The following is an 18063-nucleotide window of genomic DNA, read 5'->3' on the forward strand; positions in this document are numbered from 1 at the left end:
CAGGTAAAGAGAGGGCAGGTCGGAGGAGCCCACGCAGGCTGAGGCAGAGAGTGAGGGGCACACAAGCTAAGACAAAGCAAAGCAGACCCTGGGGTCCGGGGAAAGGTCAAGAGTATCTTTAACTGAGGTCTAGATGAAGAGCAGAAAGCGAGTGAAGCGTCCAAAATACGTGAGAAATAAGGGCTGAGACTTTCCCCAACTGACGAGAGATGTCCAGCTTCAGATGCTAGACGCACAGCGAGCACCGAGAAGGGTAAACACAGGGAAAACACACCCAGGCCCAGTGCAGTGAGCCTGACGACTGAGGATAGAGAAGAGAGCTTGAAGCACCCAGGAAGGCGCGCCACCTTCAAAAGAGTGACAGTGAGAAAGACAGAAAGCATGGAAGCAGAACGCTGCTGCTGCTGCTAAGTCACGTCAGTCGTGTCCGGCTCTTCGAGACGTCATGGACTGTAGCCTACCAGGCTCCTCCATCCATGGGCTTTCCCAGGCAAGAGTACTGGAGTGGGGTGCCGTTGCCCGCTCCGCTCAGAATGCCAGCAGAAATAAACGCCAGCCTATACTTCCACACCCAGTGAGAGCGTCCCTGAAAAATAAAGAACAAAAGAAGTCTTCAGAGAAACAAAAACTGGCAGAATCCATCACCAGGAAGCCCACACCAAATGAAATACCAGAAGGTGCTCTCCAGGGAGGGAAAAAAAAGTGACCCCATTTAGAAGTTCAAAATGCTAGGACTGAAGAGGGCCTGGTTTCAATCCCAGGTCAGGGAACTAAGATCCCATAAGCCACATGGTCAAGAAAGAAAGAAAGATAAGGACTCAACCAGGTGAATCAGGTAAGTCAAAAAATAATGACAATGACATAATTCCCAGTGAATTCCACAGGCCCCCACTGTGGCCAGCACACTCTGGGAGGGGTCCACTGCACGTATGGTGGTAACCTGCTGTACTCAGCGTTGTGGGGTATCTCAAAATCGACAAGCACGACAAGGTGAGGAATGCGGGGGAAGGTCCTTGTAGACCTTCCTTTCCCTCCTCAGGAGTTTTACTCAGCTCTCAATTTTATCTCCTTCAGCTGGACCACTTCTTTCATTCAGTCTGCAGACAACTGGCCACGCTCCTCACCAGCTCCAGTCTGCAGGTCACCCTTCTGAGCCTGGCCGTCCCCTCCATCAGGAATTTCTGTCTGCTCTGCTCAATGTTGAATCCTCAGCACGTACAACACACTTAGGCACGCAGGAGTCAAGGAATACATTTAGGTGAGACACTGAATTATTACCATTCATTGCCTATGTTAGATGAATAGATTACACCCATAGATTACAGATTTTTTTTTAATTTACAAAATTGCCTCTTTCTTTCAAAACCACTGTCTCTATGTCTTACTCTCCAGCTCCAGTTGTCAGTGCTCTTAGAATCCTGAGATCCAGACTTTGCTCTAAGTCAGAGAACTGACCCGCTGACGGCCCGGGCCCAGCGAGGCTTCATCCTCACCCGGTCGGACCTGAGAAGCCCACCCACCACCGCCCTGCTGGTCTGAGGATCAGGCCCAGCCCACTGGGGGGCGTGGCTACACTCACCCCGCCCCCCAGGTACCGCCCCCGACACAGCCTGAGGCCCGCCCAAGGCCCCGCCCCCCGCCTGGTCCAGCGGACGCGAGGCCCCGCCCCCACTCTGCGCCCCGCCCCAACGCGGGCCCCAAGGCAGCCCCTCGGTCGGAAGTAGGCCGTGTTCCTCTGGGTCTGCAGGCTGGAGACAGTCCGTCGTCGTGTCTAAGTCAGTCACTCCCGCAGTCTATCAGCAGATGGGCCAAAGAGACGACTGACCGGCCCGAAGTCAGTTCCTACCGACGCCGCTTTGGTCTTCCTGTGTGTGCACGCGCGCCGGGCGCCACTGAGCTTACGCAGCCTGGGGAGACGCGCGCTTGCGAGAAGGGGCGAGGGGTTCGCTGGGTAGGGCCCCCCCGCTCCCCGCGGCCGCGGGCCTAGGGGGCGGGGCCTCTCGGGGCGGGGCCAGTGAGGCGGACCCCCCGAGGGAGGAGCGAACGCCGGCGCGCTCTGATGACGTCATCGCGCCCGTGTGCGCCTCCGCGCGTGCGCGCTCCCTGCGGGCCCTCCTCCCGGGGCACGCTGGGAGCCCCGACGCGCGGCGCAGAGTGTGCGTCTGCGCATTGCCTCTTGGCTTGCTTGTCTCGCGTGGTCGTGGGATCCGCTCTTTGGGGTCCTGCAAGTTACACGACCGAGGGCTTGCCAGTCAGACTTTCCTTCTCAAGTTGAGTAACCCCGACCTTATTCCCCACAGAACCGACCCCTGGGAAGGACAGACAGCCCTGGCAGAACGCACTCGCCCGGATGGCGCCCGGCCTTGGGATGGGCCTTGGGATAGCCACCCGGCCTCCTGCAGCTGTTGCCCGAGGCCCGGGGGGGTGGGCGGGCAGCTCCCGTGGTGAAGAGAATGACCTAAGTGGGACAGCGCCTCGGTGGCTGAGGACTCGGGTTGTGACGAGGGCTAGCTGAAAACAGTCAGTGTCAGCCTGTGGAGATTGCTTGCGGACATTGAATACGTCTGAACTGTTGTTACAGTTAAACGCTCCGGAAACAAACTCTCAGAAGGACAGCGTGGAGAGTGGAGTGCAGTTTAGTACACCAGCGGTCGGAGGCGGGAGTCTCCTCTTTAGCCAGGGACTCCGACCAACTTTTGTGAAAACCTTATGTATCTTAAGTGTACTGCTCAAGCCCACAGCTCCAAATTCCTTAACCCTAGCCTGGAAAGTGTTAAAGGGAGATACAATCAGGTTACAGCCATGAGTCATAATCAGAAGGGGCAGCTGGTTATACATTGCAGCCTACACTGATGGGGGCCATAAAGATTACAGAGCTGATTGACTACGTAGGGGAGTATTGCATTCTTTTTGGCGACGGGAAATCTTGGTATGGAATCTTGTGTTTATCAGTCTGGGAGTACAGTTCCGCCGTAGGCATGTTATCCCCATGGCTACCAGGCACATAGTCCAAAGTTCACTGAAAGTGCAAGATGGCGTTTCCTTCTTTTTCAAGATGGAGTCAGCTCAGCCTGTTCCTTTCCTGCTTCACAGTGACACACACGGGCCGTGACGTCAGGTTGCTTACGTGTCTGTTCACATACTTGCGTCTGTTCGTGTACACATACCTATTCTTTGTTGTTCAGTTCCTAAGTCGTGCCTGTCCCTTTGTGACCCCGTGGGCCGCAACACACCAGTCTTTGCTGTCCTTCACTATCTCCCAGAGTTTGCTCAAACTCATGTCACTTGAGTCAGTGATGCTATCCAACCATCTCATCCTCTGTCATCCCCTTCTCCTCCCGCCCTTAATCTTCCTCAGCATCAGGGTCTTTGCAATGAGTTTGCTCTTTGCATCATCAAGTATTGGAGCTTCAGCTTCAGCACAGCCCTCCCAATGACTATTCAGGGTTGATATCCTTTACTATAGATTGGTTTGATCTCCTTGCAGTCCAGGGGACTCTCAAGCGTCTTCTTCAACACCACAGTTCAAAAGCATCAGTTCTTCAGTTCTCGGCCTTCTTTATGGTCCAACTCTCACATCTGTACGTGACTACTGGAAAAACCACAGCTTTGACTGTACAGACCTTTGTCCGCAAAGTGACGTCTCTGCTTTTACTACACCGTCTAGGTTTGTCATAGCTTTCCTTCCAAGGAGCAAGTGTCCTTTAATTTCGTGGCTGCAGTCTTTGTCCGCAGTAATTTGGGAGCCCAAGGAAAGAAAATATGTCACTGTTTCCACTTTTCCCCTCTGTTTGCCATGAAGTGATGGGACTGGATGCCATGATCTTAGTTTTTTGAAAGTTGAGTTTTAAGCCAGCTTTTTTACTCTCCTCTTTGACTAGCAGCAAGAGGCTCGTTGGTTTCTCTTCACTTTCTGCCATTAGAGCTGTATCATCTCCATATCTGAGGTTGTTGATATTTCTCCCAGCAATCTTGATTTCAGCTTGTGCTTCCTCCAGCCTGGCATTTCACATGGTGTACTCTGCATATAAGTTAAATTAACAGGGTGACAATATGCAGCCTTGCCATACTCATGTTTGGTATGTCACAAACCCTCCCACGTGTGCCCATGAAACTTTTAGCCAAGATAGAGTCTACCACAGAGCCCTTGAGTAGCTTAGCATCATTCCCCTTTGACCTCCAAGGAGCCTTTCTGTTTGTGTTAGGGGAGGTCTCTCGGCTTCAAGAATGAGAAATATGTGGTTTAGGCAGGGCCCAGCCTCCTCCCAGAAGGCAATGGCACCCCACTCCAGTACTCTTGCCTAGAAAATCCCATGGACGGAGGAGCCTGGTAGGCTGCAGTCCACGGGGTCGCTAGAGTCGGACACGACTGAGCGACTTCACTTTCACTTTTCACTTTCATGCATTGGAGAAGGCAATGGCAACCCACTCCAGTGTTAACCCTAACCCTAACCCAGGGACGGGGAAGCCTGGTGGGCTGCCGTCTGTGGGGTCGCAGAGAGTCGGACACGACTGAAGCGACGTAGCAGATAGCAGAAAGGGAATGAATCTCCAATTGCTTTACCCTGGGGGCGGAAGGGGGCATCTGCCTTCTTGCCTTGGTCAGAAGTCTGAAATGGGCCTTAGGGGTTACAATCAAGGTATCCACAGGCGGACTCTCTCCAGAAGGTCCAGGAGAGAACTTCGGGCTTGGCCTTTTCCAGCGCCGAGAGAGAGAGAGAGAGAGCGAGCCTCGATGCACCCTGGAGGCAGCGCGGCTGCAGCTCCGCTTCCGCTGTCACTCTTGCTCTCTGACTTTGGCTTCTCTGCTTCTCTTTATGGATCTTTATGACTACCCGGCTCCTCTCTGATTTTGGCTTCTCTGCTTCTCCTCCATGGATCTTTATGACTACCTGGCTCCTCTCTGATTTTGGCTTCTCTGCTTCTCCTCCATGGATCTTTATGACTACCTGGCCTGTCCAAGTAGTCCAGGACAGTCTCCCCACCTCAGGGTTCTTAACTTGGTCGCATCTGCAGAGACCCCCTTGTCGTCTAAGATAACTTGCAGCTTTGGGGATTAGGGCATGACCATCTCTGGGGGCTGTTATTCTGCCCACTGTTCCTTATCTCTCGTTTTTACTTGTAAAATGGTATTGTGTGTACAGGAGCAGGAGGAGCGCAGCACAGGTGTCAGGCCGTTTTCTCCTGGAGGATGGTGAGTGCTTAGGTTTTCCATTCCCTCGGCTGCCATACTCGACCCGGATAAAAGCAGGGCCCCGTCCGCCTGCTCCCCCCGCCCCCGTGTGTGCCCACCTTACTGTGTCGCCCCAGGCACGCCATATGCATTCCAACACATGTGAGTAATAAACACACCCCCCTGAAGCTTTCCAACGATCTTTGCTGAAGGCTGCTGTGCAATCACGAGGGTGGGTCAAGTCATGACACTCGTTATGGTTAGGCCTAGAGGGGAGTGAAACAGATGTGTTATGATGCTTTTAACGTTTTTCTGATAGACATTTAGATTGTTTCCAGGTTTGGACAGTTGCAAAATGCTGTAGACATTTTGAACATGTCTCCTTGGCTCATGTGTGAATATTCCTCAATTGATACACAGAAATGGAGGGGTGTATAGTGTTTACATAAGCCAAACTCCACATTTGTTACCTGAAAAACTGGGTTTGCTTCATGGTGGATCTCGAGCCAAAAGATATAAACAAGCCAAAGATTGGGAGAAGAAAGGATTATTATTCAGAGCAAGTAAGAACACAGTGACCTTTCCCAAAGCACTGTCTCCCGCCAGAGCCCGAGGCTTGTGTGACTGAAGTCAGGAGGGTCAGAGGAGGTCATCTCCACCCCTTCGGTCCAGTAGGTCTGGCGGCTGAGACTTCAGGCTCATCGTCACCAGTGAAACGGAACCGAGAGGCTACAGCCGGTGGACCACCTTGGCTGTGGCGACTTCTCTCGCCTGATGGCAGTGTTTGCTTCTGCGTTCCTTTTTCCCTTGGGACCAATTCCTAAGACCTGTTCAAGAGCCAGTATCCCGCCCAGGCTTAGATCACGGAATGGCTTTGGTCAAAATGGCTTCTCGTCTGTCAGGAAAGCCATGCCTGTTTCTCTTTCCCGGGACACCCTACTATGTCTGTGTGTGCGTGCGTGCCCTACCATGCCTGCTTACACACACACACACACCCCTACCGTGTCTGCTCACACACACACACACACACACACACACACACACACACGCGCGCGTTTCACCAGCCAGGACAAATAACATCTTTTCCTTTCTGGCAGCAAAAAGAAGTGATTCAGGTATCTGATTTCCGTGCTCTGGGAAACGCCGCGTCTGCCTGCCGCGGGGAGGAGGCAGACGAAGCTCCGTCGCCCGTTTCCGTGGGGTGGTCGCGGCTCCCCGCGCCTGCGCCCGCCTCCTCCCCACGCGGCGGCCTGCCCCGGTGCTGGGCGACGAAGTGGAAAGTCAGACAGGGACGGCAGCTTCTACCCGGCAGCTCAGCGGAAAGCGGCGCAGCCTAGCTCGGGGGCACAGGCTCGGCGCGCGTCTCAGAGAGAGCCCGGGCCAGGCGGGGAGGGCCGAGGTCGCGGGGGGCTTCCGGTGGGCGAGGGCGGCTCGGCGCCCGCCTCGGGGCGCGTCTGCCCCGGCGCCGCCAGGCCCCGCCCCCAGGGCCCCGCCCTGGCCGTGACCCTAACTCCCGCCTGGCGGAAGACGCGGCTCGGCCCTCAGGTCTGCGGCGGCTGGAGGTGAGATCGCGGTCCGGGGCGAGCGGGGCGCCGCGGCATTTCGGGGTCCTCCGGCCACTGACCGCGGGGCTGCTGACTCCCGGGCCCGAGAAAAGGCGGGGGCCGGGGGACCGGGAGTCCTCTCCCTAGGGTGGCCCCGGCCCGCCCCTGCGCTCACCCCAGACCCCCGGACACATGCGGGGCCTCCGGCGGGCGTGGAGGGCGGCGGCGGCCCTGGGTGGCCGCCGCTCCCTGCCGCCCCCCGCGCCCCGCAGAGGTAACCGCGCTGCGCCGGGGGGGAGGCTGGGCCGTACCCGAGGCGGAAGGGACGCAGGCGTGTGTCCGGCGCGGTCTTGCGCAGCAGCTTTTAAGTCGCCGCGCTTTTAAGCGTTAATTCGGGGCCGTTATTGAGATCCTGGGCCGTGACTCAGGGCTACGGAGCAGCCCAGCTGGTGGGAGTCCTGATTCCCAGGGAGGCCGTGGGTGGGACGCGTGGTTGTTCCTGCCCAGATCAGGCAGGCTCACCCGGGGCTTGTGAGGAGGCTGTGTTTATACTTTCTCGTGGATTTTCAAAGGGATGGGTGTCCATTGGAAGCTATGAAGCCCCGGCGTCAACGGAGGGATACTCAGAAGTCGGGTCAGGGCTGGGGCGTCTCAGCTGCTGGTATCTGCCTCCTACCAGGGAGAGCCGAGTGCCCTCCTGTCAGGCTGGGAGTCAGGGAGCTTCAGGGCGAGGGCGCAGGTGGGGAGCAGTGTGGGTCCGTGGGGCCTGGGACCGCCTGCTGGCCCCCTTCCTGGGATGACAGGACTCTGAGTCAGGGTTTGGCTGGCCACACCCTGGCCTGGCGGCGGGGTGGGTCTGGTTTTGCTCTGCGCAGTGGCCGGTTACCCGAGCCCTGGCCTCAGTTTCTCAGCAGGCTCCCTACTAGGACGTGCAGGCGTAAATCTGTGACTCTTGCCCGATTGTCGGCGCTAGAGCTTTCCCAGCAAGAAAGGAATGAGAGCCTTTGCCTGGCTGGCTTTCTGCCCACTGTGGGCTCCATCAGCCTGCAGATGGAGGGGCGTCCCCCGTTCAGCCAGGCCGGGGCCGTGCCAGGCACAGACACACACGAGTGAGACACTGTTCTCAGGAACCTGGGGTCCCCGCAAGCAGGAATCTCACATGGGCCTGGGTCACCCTGTCTCCGGAGACCTGGGAAGGCATGGCTTCCAGGCGCGAGTCTTCACTGAATGCTTGCTCTTTGTATGAAACCCACTCCCTGCCCTGAACCTGGGCAGCCCCCCAGCTCCTGGCTCCCCGAGGGCTCCTCTCCTGCGGGCCCCGCCTTCTGGGCCACAGGCAGCAGCAGCTCTGCGTGGCCCTGCTGAGGTCTCAGGGCCTGTGCCCTCCTATCCCAGACCTGCTGGCCAGAGGCCTCCCTCCTCTCAGCCTCCTTGGTGAGCTGGCTTCTCGGGGGGCAGGTCCCCGGGCTGAGTCAGAGTGGGGCGGAGGACATGCCCTGCACCGATTACAAGCTCCCAGAGGGGATCTGTAAGCAGGCACCCCAGGGTGCCACTCAAGAGTGCACCGTCGAGTGCAGGCCACTGGGCCTGGAGTCCCCACCCCACCTGCTGCGTCCTGTCCAGGGCCCTTGAAGCTGGTGCCCCTGAGGAGCTGCTGGTGACCACAGGCACCTGCCCCCCACGCTGCTGCTTCGGGGCAGGGAGGGCCCAGGTGCATCCTGGGGGTCGGCTCCAGCCCCTGTGCCCCCAGCTGAGTCTCCAGGCTTTCTGGCCCACGGGCCCCCTCCTCTCCACCCGCCCTCGCTCAGGCAGGGGAGAGGCAGAACTTTGGGTGGCTGGCACGGGTTTCCACTTCCTCCTGGGTAGGCGGTGCCCAGGAGGCTACGAATGGGGGCTGGGGGATGAGAGCTGCCTCTGCTCCCGCCGCGGCACCCCTGAGCTCTGCGGCCTGTGGTGTCTTCAGCGGGGAGCCCCCTCCCACTCCTGATCCTGGCGGTGAGGTGGATAGAGGTGCTGAAGCAGGGAAACACGGCAGGCAGGAACCTCTCCTGGGGTGTCTGGGGCCCTGTGGGGTGCTCCCCGCCAGTGGCTCTGGCCCGTCAGACCTTGAGAGCTTGGCTGAAATGTTTTCCTTCTTCCCCTGCCTCTGCCAGGAAACCCTTCACTTCACACCATGAAGCTGGACATCCAGTGTGAGCAGCTCAGCGACGCCCGCTGGACGGAGCTGCTGCCTCTGATCCAGCAGTACGAGGTGGTCAGGTAGGACCGCTGTGCCCACCGACCTGGGGGGCCACCCTCCGGGGGTGAGCTGTGCTCCCAGGTCATGGGGGGCCACCCTCCCGGGGGTGAGCTGTGCTCCCAGGTCATGGGGGGCCACCCTCCCGGGGGTGAGCTGTGCTCCCAGGTCATGGGGGGCCACCCTCCCGGGGTGAGCTGTGCTCCCAGGTCACGTCACTTAGAGAAAGTCGAGGTGACAGTCGCTCAGTCGTGTCCAACTCTTCACGACCCCATGGACTGTAGCTCACCCCAATCCTCTGTCCATGGGCTTTTCAGGCAAGAAAACTGGAGTGGGTTGCCATTCCCTTCTCCAGGGGATCTTCCTGACCCAGGGATCGAACTTGGGTCTCCCTTATTGCAGGCAGACTCTTTACTGTCTGAGCCACCAGGGAAGCCCTTACACTTGTAGACGCTTGATATAAACCTTGCATGGTTTTCTGCGGCGTGAAGTATTACTCTTTCTGTACTTTTCCAGCCATTTGAAGGTAAACTCATTCTGGCTGGGCCTGCAGGTCAGAGCGTCCCCTTCCCCTGGGCACGAAGTTGCTGCAGCCCGCTCATGGGGGCAGTCTGCCCCCTGCCCTGGCCAGGCTGTGGTCGAATCTGAGCCCAGACTAGCCCTCTAACCCAGAAGCTCCTCAGGGCTCACAAGCAAGAGACAAGAGCCTGTCTGCTTCACGTTTTCCTTTTGGGTTTATTTGAAGTAGTTTTAGGTTTACGGAAGAGTCACAAAACGAGGCAGGGTCCCCTGTGCCCCGTCACCTGGGGCGCTGGTCAAGGTGAGGCGCCCGACATGGCCTGGACTCAACGTCACCAGCTTTTCCGAGAGCGTCGTGCAGGCCCCCACGGCCCCTCCCGTCTGTGATGGCCTCTCTGTCCCTCTTGTCCTTGGCTGCCTGACGGTGGGGTCTGCTCGCTGGGGCTCTGGTGAAAGTCCCTCTGACACCTTCCCGTGGTTGAGTCACACGTCTTTGGGAAGACAACAGAATGACATTGTGTCCTGCCTGGCATGCTGTACCGTGGAGATATTGTCCCAGGGGTGCCACATGGTCACCCCCGGTGGTCACCGTGGCTGCTGATGAGGGGGTGTTGCCGGTTCTCAGGGTGAGACACCTTCAGGCTCTGCTAACATTTTGCTTCTGCTCAGAGCTTTGCCCACCCATCTTTGCATCTGTTGGTGGGTCTTGCCAGACAGCATTACTAGGACTTTGTCAGCTGGGAGTGTAGTTTCTGCCTTCCTTCCACGTTTCTCGATTGTCTTTTCCGGGCGACAGCTGGCGCCCCTCCCACCTGGGTCCACTCGATTGTTTACTTGGTTGCCTGGCGGTGGTGCTGGGTCGCGCTCTGGCGCGTCCCGCGCTGGCCTCCCTGGGACCTGCAGCGGGCCTGTGCTCTTGAGCTGCTCCGTCTGGGTCTGGTTTCTCTTCCTGGAAGTGGACAGGCGCCGTACCTGCTGCCTGTGCCCCGTGGAAGGTGTGGGGGCACACGTCCCTACACATGTCGTTATCTTAACAGGTTCACGAGCTGATCTGGTCACTTCTTTCTCTTTCATTGTAAGATGTGCTGTGACCTGCGTTGTTCAGTTCTTGGCCCAAGTGAAAGGTTGTTGCTGAGCCGTGAAAGACACTGGGATTCTTGGCCTCTGCAGGAGAGGAATTCAATCCAGGGCCAGTGACGAGGCTTGATCGCTCAGAGCTTTTGTGTGATAAAGTTTTATTAAAGCATAAAGGAGATAGAGACAGCTTCTGACACAGACATCAGAAGGGGGCACAAAGAGTGTCCCCCTGCACTAGCATCCATCTGTAGCTGGATGTTATATAGCTACTAGCAGTCTGCTAATTAGAGAAAGGGCTTCTCCTGTGGCTCAGTTGGTAAAGAATCCACCTGTAATGCGGAGACCTGGGTTCGATCCCTGGCTTGGGAAGATCCCCTGGAGAAGGGAAGGGCTACCCACTCCAGTATCCTGGCCTGGAGAATTCCACGGACTGTAAAGTCCATGGGGTTGCAAAGAGTCAGACACAACTGAGCGGTCATGCCCTCCAGGAGTCTATTTCCCAGCCCTGTGTCAGTTCTGGCAGCTCAGTGGTGGGGTCAATGGCGACCTCCTCCAAGAGGGCTCATGCCACACCCAGGTCTGCAGCCCACTGCTCACCTGTGCCTCCAGTGAACTAAGGAGGACTGGAAGGGGTAAATTTAACTCAGATGACCATCATATCTACTACTGTGGGCAAGAATCACCTATAAGAAATGGGGTAGCCATCACAGTCAACAGAAGAGTCCAAAGTGCAATACTTGGATGCAGTCTCAAAAATGACAGAATGATCCCTGTTCATTTCCAAGGCAAACCATTCGATATCACGGTAATCCAAGTCTATGCCCCGACCAGTAACGCTGAAGAAGCCCAAGTTGAACGTGTCTATGAAGACCTATAAGACCTTTTAGAACTAAAACCCAAAAAAGATGTCCTTTTCATTATAGGGGACTGGGATGCAAAAGTAGGAAGTCAAGAAACACCTGGAGTAACAGGCAAATTTGGCCTTGGAATACGGAATGAGGCAGGGCAAAGACTAATAGAGTTTTGCCAAGAAAATGCACTGGTCATAACAAACACCCTCTTCCAACAACACAAGAGAAGACTCTGTACATGGACATCACCAGATGGTCAACACCAAAATCAGATTGATTATATTCTTTGCAGCCAAAGATGGAGAAGCTCTATACAGTCAGCAAAAACAAGACCAGGAGCTGACTGTGGCTCAGATCATGAACTCCTTATTGCCAAATTCAGACTTAAATTGAAGAAAGTAGGGAAAACCATTAGACCATTCGGGTATGACCTAAATCAAATCCCTTATGATTATACAGTGGAAGCGAGAAATAGATTTAGATCTGATAGATACAGTGCCTGATGAACTATGGATGGAGGTTTGTGACATTGTACGGGAGACAGGGATCAAGACCATCCCCATGGAAAAGAAATGCAAAAAAGGAAAATGGCTGTCTGAGGAGGCCTTACAAATAGCTGTGAAAAAAAGAGAAGCAAAAAGCAAAGGAGAAAAGGAAAGATATACCCATTTGAATGCAGAATTCCAAAGAATAGTAAGGAGAGATAAGAAAGCCTTCCTCAGTGATCTGTGCAAAGAAATAGAGAAAAACAATAGAATGGGAAAGACTAGAGGTCTCTTCAAGAAAATTAGAGATACCAAGGGAACATTTCATACAAAGATGGGCTCAATAAAGGACAGAAATGGTATGGACCTAACAGAAACAGAAGATATTAAGAAGAGGTGGCAAGAATACACAGAAGAACTATACAAAAAAGATCTTCATGACCCAAATAACCATGATGGTGTGATCACTCACCTAGAGCCAGACATCCTGGAATGTGAAGTCAAGTGGGCCTTAGGAAGCATCACTACGAACAAAGCTAGTGGAGGTGATGGAATTCCAGTTGAGCTATTTCAAATCCTGAAAGATGATGCTGTGAAAGTGCTATACACTCGATACGCCAGCAAATCTGGAAAACTCAGCAGTGGCCACAGGACTGGAAAAGGTCAGTTTTCATTCCAATCCCAAAGAAAAGCAATGCCAAAGAATGGTCAAACTACTGCACAATTGCACTCATCTCACACGCTAGTAAAGTAATGCTCAAAATTCTCCAAGCCAGGCTTCAGCAATACGTGAACCGTGAACTTCCAGATGTTCAAGGTGGTTTTAGAAAAGGCAGAGGAACCAGAGATCAAATTGCCAACACCTGCTGGATCATCGAAAAAGCAAGAGAGTTCCAGAAAAAACGTCTACTTCTGCTTTATTGACTATGCCAAAGCCTTTAACTGTGGGGATCACAATAAACTGTGGAAAATTCTTCAAGAGATGGGAATACCAGACCACCTTACCTGCCTCTTGAGAAACCTATATGCGGGTCAGGAAGCAACAGTTAGAACTGGACATGGAACAACAGACTGGTTCCAAATATGAAAAGGAGTACGTCAAGGCTGTATCCTGTCACCCTGCTTATTTAACTTATATGCAGAGTACATCATGAGAAATACTGGGCTGGAGGAAGCACAAGCTGGAATCGAGATTGCCAGGAGAAATATCAATAACTTCAGATACGCAGATGACGCCACCCTTAGGCCAGAAAGTGAAGAAGAGCCTCTTGATGAAAGAGTGAAAAAGTTGGCTTAAACCTCAACATTCAGAAAACTAAGATCATGGCATCCCGTCCCATCACTTCATGAAAAATAGATGGGGAAACAGTGAGAAGAGTGGCAGGTTTTATTTTTCTGGGCTCCAAAATCACTGCAGATGGTGACTGCAGCCATGAAATTAAAAGATGCTTACTCCTTGGAAGGAAAGTTATGACCAACCTAGAGAACATATTAAAAACCAAAGACATTACTTTACCAACAAAGGTCCATCTCGTCAAGGCTGTGGTTTTTCCAGTAGTCATGTATGGATGTGATAGTTGGACTATAAAGAAAGCTGAGCACCGAAGAATTGATGCTTTTGAACTGTGGTGTTGGAGAAGACTCTTGAGAGTCCCTTGGATAGCAAGGAAATCCAACCAGTTCACCCTAAAGGAAATCCTTCCTGAATATTCATTGGAAGGACTGATGTTGAAGCTGAAACTCCAAGACTTTGGCCACCTGATGTGAAGAACTGACTCATTGGAAAAGACCCTGATGCTGGGAAAGATTGAGGGCGGGAAGAGAAGGGGATGACAGAGGATGAGATGGTTGGATGGCATCAGCAACTCAGTGGACATGAGTTTGGGTAAACTCCGGGAGTTGGTGATGGACAGGGAGGCCTCGTGTGCTGCAGTTCATGGGGTTGCAAAGAGTCGGACATGACTGAGTGACTGAACTGAGCTGAATTAGAGAAAGGAGATGTCCCAAAACTCAGAGACTGGCACCAGGCCCCTCACCCACAACATGCATTTTGAGATAACATTGGCAGCTGGTGAGTCATCCTGAGCCATGAAACAATTGACAGAAGTCTTGAGGAAAGGCAGGTTTCCAAGTAAAGACATCGTGTCATTAACATAGTGTAAGAGAACATTTGCATGAGTAAAACATACTGGTTAGTCAAGTGGGCTCTTAGGCAGAACCAACTTGGAGACCGAGTCTAGGGTGAATACACAGTTCATTAACATAGCTTGAGAAAAGCATTTGCGTGAGAAAAATGCTTGGTTAGCTCAAGGTTGAGAAAAGTTCTGCTGGAACCAGGTGTTGTCATGGCAACGCAGAGTTTTAAAAGAAGCCTTTTGTAAATTTGTGGAGAAGGAAAAAAACCTAACACTTGTAGTTTGTCTCCTCTGCCGCTTGAGAGAGAGTGAGCGTCTGACCCTTGCAGCCTGCCTCCCGCCCGTGGCCTTCCTGCCTGGTGCCCTGTCGCGGGATGCTCCCCGGCCGCCGTGTGCAGTGACGGTGTGTCTGCCCGCAGGCTGGACGACTGCGGCCTCACGGAGGTGCGCTGCAAGGACATCGGGTCCGCGCTGCAGGCCAACGCGTCCCTGACGGAGCTCAGCCTGCGCACCAACGAGCTCGGCGACGGCGGCGTGCTGCTGGTGCTCCAGGGCCTGCAGAGCCCCACCTGCAAGATCCAGAAGCTCAGGTGCGGCGCTTGGGTGGGCTGGCCCTGGGCCCCGAGTCTCCCACAGCCTAGGTGGCTTGTCTTCGGCGGGGGGGTTGGTGGCTCTCAGGCCCCCTGACGGCCCGTGTCTCCAGCCTCCAAAACTGCTGCCTGACGGAGGCTGGCTGCGGAGTCCTGCCGGGCGTGCTGCGCTCCCTGCCCACCCTGCGGGAGCTGCACCTCAGCGACAACCCGCTGGGGGATGCCGGCCTGCGGCTGCTTTGTGAGGGGCTCCTGGACCCCCAGTGCCGCCTGGAGAAGCTGCAGTGAGTGTGCCTGCCCGGGGCCCTGCGTGGCCTCAACCACCCCGGGCACCCCCAGCCCTGTTCTCACCCATCCCCTGCGTTGTGCGGAGTGTCTGCCCTGGGCAGGTCCCCTCCCAGCTCATCGCCTGCGGGGAGCTTTGAGGCGGCCCTGTGGCCCTGGGGAGCCTAGATGGGGTCAGTGTTGGCTGGAGGAGGCTGAGCCCGAAAGGCCCAGCTGGGCCAGGTCTCTACCAGGGAGACAGCCCCTGGCCCCTGTGCTGTCCCACCTGGGAGCCCGACAGCCTCTGCTGTCCTCTTCACTGGGGCGGGGGGAAACGAGACCAGACAGGTGCCCTCCAGGCCAGGCTCAGGGCTGACCACCGCTTGCCCCCAGGCTGGAGTACTGCAGCCTGACAGCCGCCAGCTGCGAGCCCCTGGCCGCGGTGCTCAGGGCCACGCGGGACCTGAAGGAGCTCGTGGTGAGCAACAATGACATCGGCGAGGCCGGGGTCCAGGCGCTGTGCCGGGGCCTGGCGGAGTCTGCTTGCCAGCTGGAGACTCTCAAGTAAGCTGCTGTCGGGAGTGGGGCGGGGCAGGGGGCACGGGCGGGCATGGGGTTGGGGGCTCCCCAGCTCCCGGCGCCTCTCGTGCCCCCAGATTGGAGAACTGCGGCCTCACGGCGGCCAACTGCAAAGACCTGTGTGGGATCGTGGCCTCCCAGGCCTCGCTGAAGGACCTGGACCTGGGCAGCAACCGGCTGGGCGACGCGGGCCTTGCGGAGCTGTGCCCCGGGCTGCTGAGCCCCAGCTCCCAGCTCAGGACCCTGTGGTGAGTCCGCCCCCGGGTGGGGCGGGCAGACGGGCACCCGCGCGTGTCAGGGTCTCTGTGTTGACGGGGACCCCACCCCGCAGGCTCTGGGAGTGTGACCTCACCGTCAGCGGCTGCAGAGACCTCTGCCGCGTCCTCCAGGCCAAGGAGGCCCTGAAGGAGCTGAGTCTGGCGGGCAACAGCCTGGGGGACGAGGGCGCCCAGCTGCTGTGCGAGAGCCTGCTGCAGCCCGGCTGCCAGCTGGAGTCCCTGTGGTGAGGGGGCCGCAGGGCGTGTGGGGGCTGGAGGCCCCGGGCGCTCGGGGATGAACTTGGGGGATACGGGGGGGCGACAGCACTGGGGCCCTGGAGGACCGGCCAGGAGGGCACCGTGGCCGCCTGAGGACAGGCGCACTCGGGGCTTGGGCCCCTGGGGGCCTCCCAGGGCCCCGCAGAAGTTTGGGCAGAGGTGACTGCAGCCCCTGCCGCCCTCAGGGTGAAGTCCTGCGGGTTTACGGCCGCCTGCTGCCAGCACTTCAGCTCTATGCTGACCCAGAACAAGCATCTCTTGGAGCTGCAGCTGAGCAGCAACCCGCTGGGCGACGCGGGCGTCCACGTGCTGTGCCAGGCCCTGGGCCAGCCGGGCACTGTGCTGCGGGTGCTCTGGTGAGCTGCTGGGGGGTATGTCCACCGGGGCTGACGGTGGGGATGGCCAGGACCTAGACCCCCTGGCACCCCACTATCTGGTGGCCACCTGGGGGCACGCCCTCCACCTGACCGCAGCTCCGCCCTCTGCCCAGGGTGGGCGACTGTGAGCTGACGAACAGCAGCTGTGGCGGCCTGGCCTCACTCCTGCTGGCCAGCCCCAGCCTGCGGGAGCTGGACCTGAGCAACAACGGCCTGGGCGACCCCGGCGTCCTGCAGCTGCTGGGCAGCCTGGAGCAGCCCGCCTGCAGCCTGGAGCAGCTGGTGTGAGTGGCCGTGGGGTGGGGGTGGCGGGGCGTAGGTGGGCAGGGGCAGGCAGGTGAGGTGAGAAGCCGGGGTGGGGGGCTCGGCTCCTCTCACCCCCTCCCCGCCCCGCTTCCCCCCGCAGCCTGTACGACATCTACTGGACCGAGGCAGTGGACGAGCGCCTGCGGGCTGTGGAGGAGAGCAAGCCTGGCCTGCGGATCATCTCCTGAGCCCCGTCCCCCACGGGGCGTTAACTGAGAAAAGGTCAAGTCAGCTCATTTCTGGCGGAGAACCTTAGGCACTTTATTAAAACTCCTTTTTGGCAGCAGGCGTCTTTGTCCACACTTGTCCCCACGAGGTGCTGGTGTAGAGGGAGTGAGGTTTTCACGAGCGCCTGCAGTGGCTTGAAGCGGGTCAGAGGTCCGGAGTCTGGGCCAGGAGTGTGCCCGGCAGGCTCCTCCACAGGGGTCTGGCCTGAGCTCCCAGGTGCTGGCAGGACCCCTGCACCCCACCCAGGCCTTCCTCCAGTTTGTGAGAAGAGCGTCCCAGCTGCACTGAGGGGCGCCGGAAGCGGGCCCTGCCTCGCTCAGCAGCAGCGCCCCCGGCTGCCCGTGGGGGAGCTGCTCCCGGGGCCCGGCTCCCGCCGGTGGCCAGCTCCTGAGTGCTCTCCGGTAGAGGCTGGAGCCCTGTGGACAGAAGCACAGGGCCACGCCCTCGAGCGGGCCTCAGTTGTGCTGTGGGTGGGCCCACGGGGGGACCTGCCCTGAGCAGCACAAACAAGGTGCAGACACGGCAGCTTCCAGAGGCTCTGAAGCCTGTGCAGTGGGTTCCTGCCTTCGCTACAAAGCCCTTCAAGGTGCCCTCCCCCAGAAGGAACAGGCTCCACAGAGAGACGGGTGGTCCCAGGCTAGGTGAGAGATGCTCAAGGGGGGGGCTCCTGGAGATGGCAGAGGTAGGGAGGCAGACTGGGACCAGAGCGACCATGAACCTGGGGGTGCCAGGTGGACAGGATGCTTTGTGCTCCTAACGGTGGGAAGGCATCAGCCCTGAGCCCAGATGAAAGCTGACACCAAGGCCCTGTGTCTCCTCCCAAAGTGAGGAAGCCCACCGAAGCCAGAGGCTGAGAAACAGCGCAGTTAGCTGAGGTCGATCCTTCACTCTAGGTGTGAAATTCTCCCAAAAAGTAGTTACAGCCCCCCTCCCCCCCCAAAAAAAAAACCCAAGGAAATGAGAGCTTTGAAGCGCTGGTGCTCCAAGAGCCGGGCCTGCCCCGCCCCTGGGAATGTCGGGGGGTGTCCTTGCTTCTCTTCATCTGTGTGTATGAAGCTTGAGGCAGTGCACCCACCGCCGGAGGGCAGCGGGGGGGCCAGCACCACACACATCCCACTGGAGTCTGCCAGGACTTGTGTCCAGGGGTGAAGGGCGGGGCGGGG

General features: G+C 57.1%; 1 protein-coding gene across 5 annotated transcripts; it reads left to right on the plus strand.

Moving 5' to 3' along the window:
- The first annotated feature begins 2102 nt into the window (after window positions 1–2102).
- On the plus strand, window positions 2103–16955 carry RNH1 (ribonuclease/angiogenin inhibitor 1). Of its 5 annotated transcripts, none has more exons than XM_061407574.1 (10): window positions 2103–2270; window positions 8871–8976; window positions 14440–14610; window positions 14724–14894; window positions 15268–15438; window positions 15531–15701; window positions 15785–15955; window positions 16175–16345; window positions 16480–16650; window positions 16773–16955. In XM_061407574.1, the coding sequence occupies exons 2-10, from the start codon at window positions 8891–8893 to the stop codon at window positions 16858–16860; spliced, it is 1371 nt and encodes a 456-aa protein (XP_061263558.1). In that variant the 5' UTR covers window positions 2103–2270; window positions 8871–8890; the 3' UTR covers window positions 16861–16955. The 5 variants fall into 5 exon arrangements, with proteins under 5 accessions (XP_061263558.1, XP_061263560.1, XP_061263562.1 ...); XM_061407576.1 differs by lacking the exon at window positions 2103–2270 and adding an exon at window positions 6624–6735; XM_061407575.1 differs by lacking the exon at window positions 2103–2270 and adding an exon at window positions 6895–6991.
- The last annotated feature ends 1108 nt before the right edge of the window (window positions 16956–18063 follow it).

The sequence above is a fragment of the Bos javanicus genome, chromosome 29 (assembly GCF_032452875.1).
Source record: "Bos javanicus breed banteng chromosome 29, ARS-OSU_banteng_1.0, whole genome shotgun sequence".
In the NCBI taxonomy this organism is placed as follows: domain Eukaryota; kingdom Metazoa; phylum Chordata; class Mammalia; order Artiodactyla; family Bovidae; genus Bos; species Bos javanicus.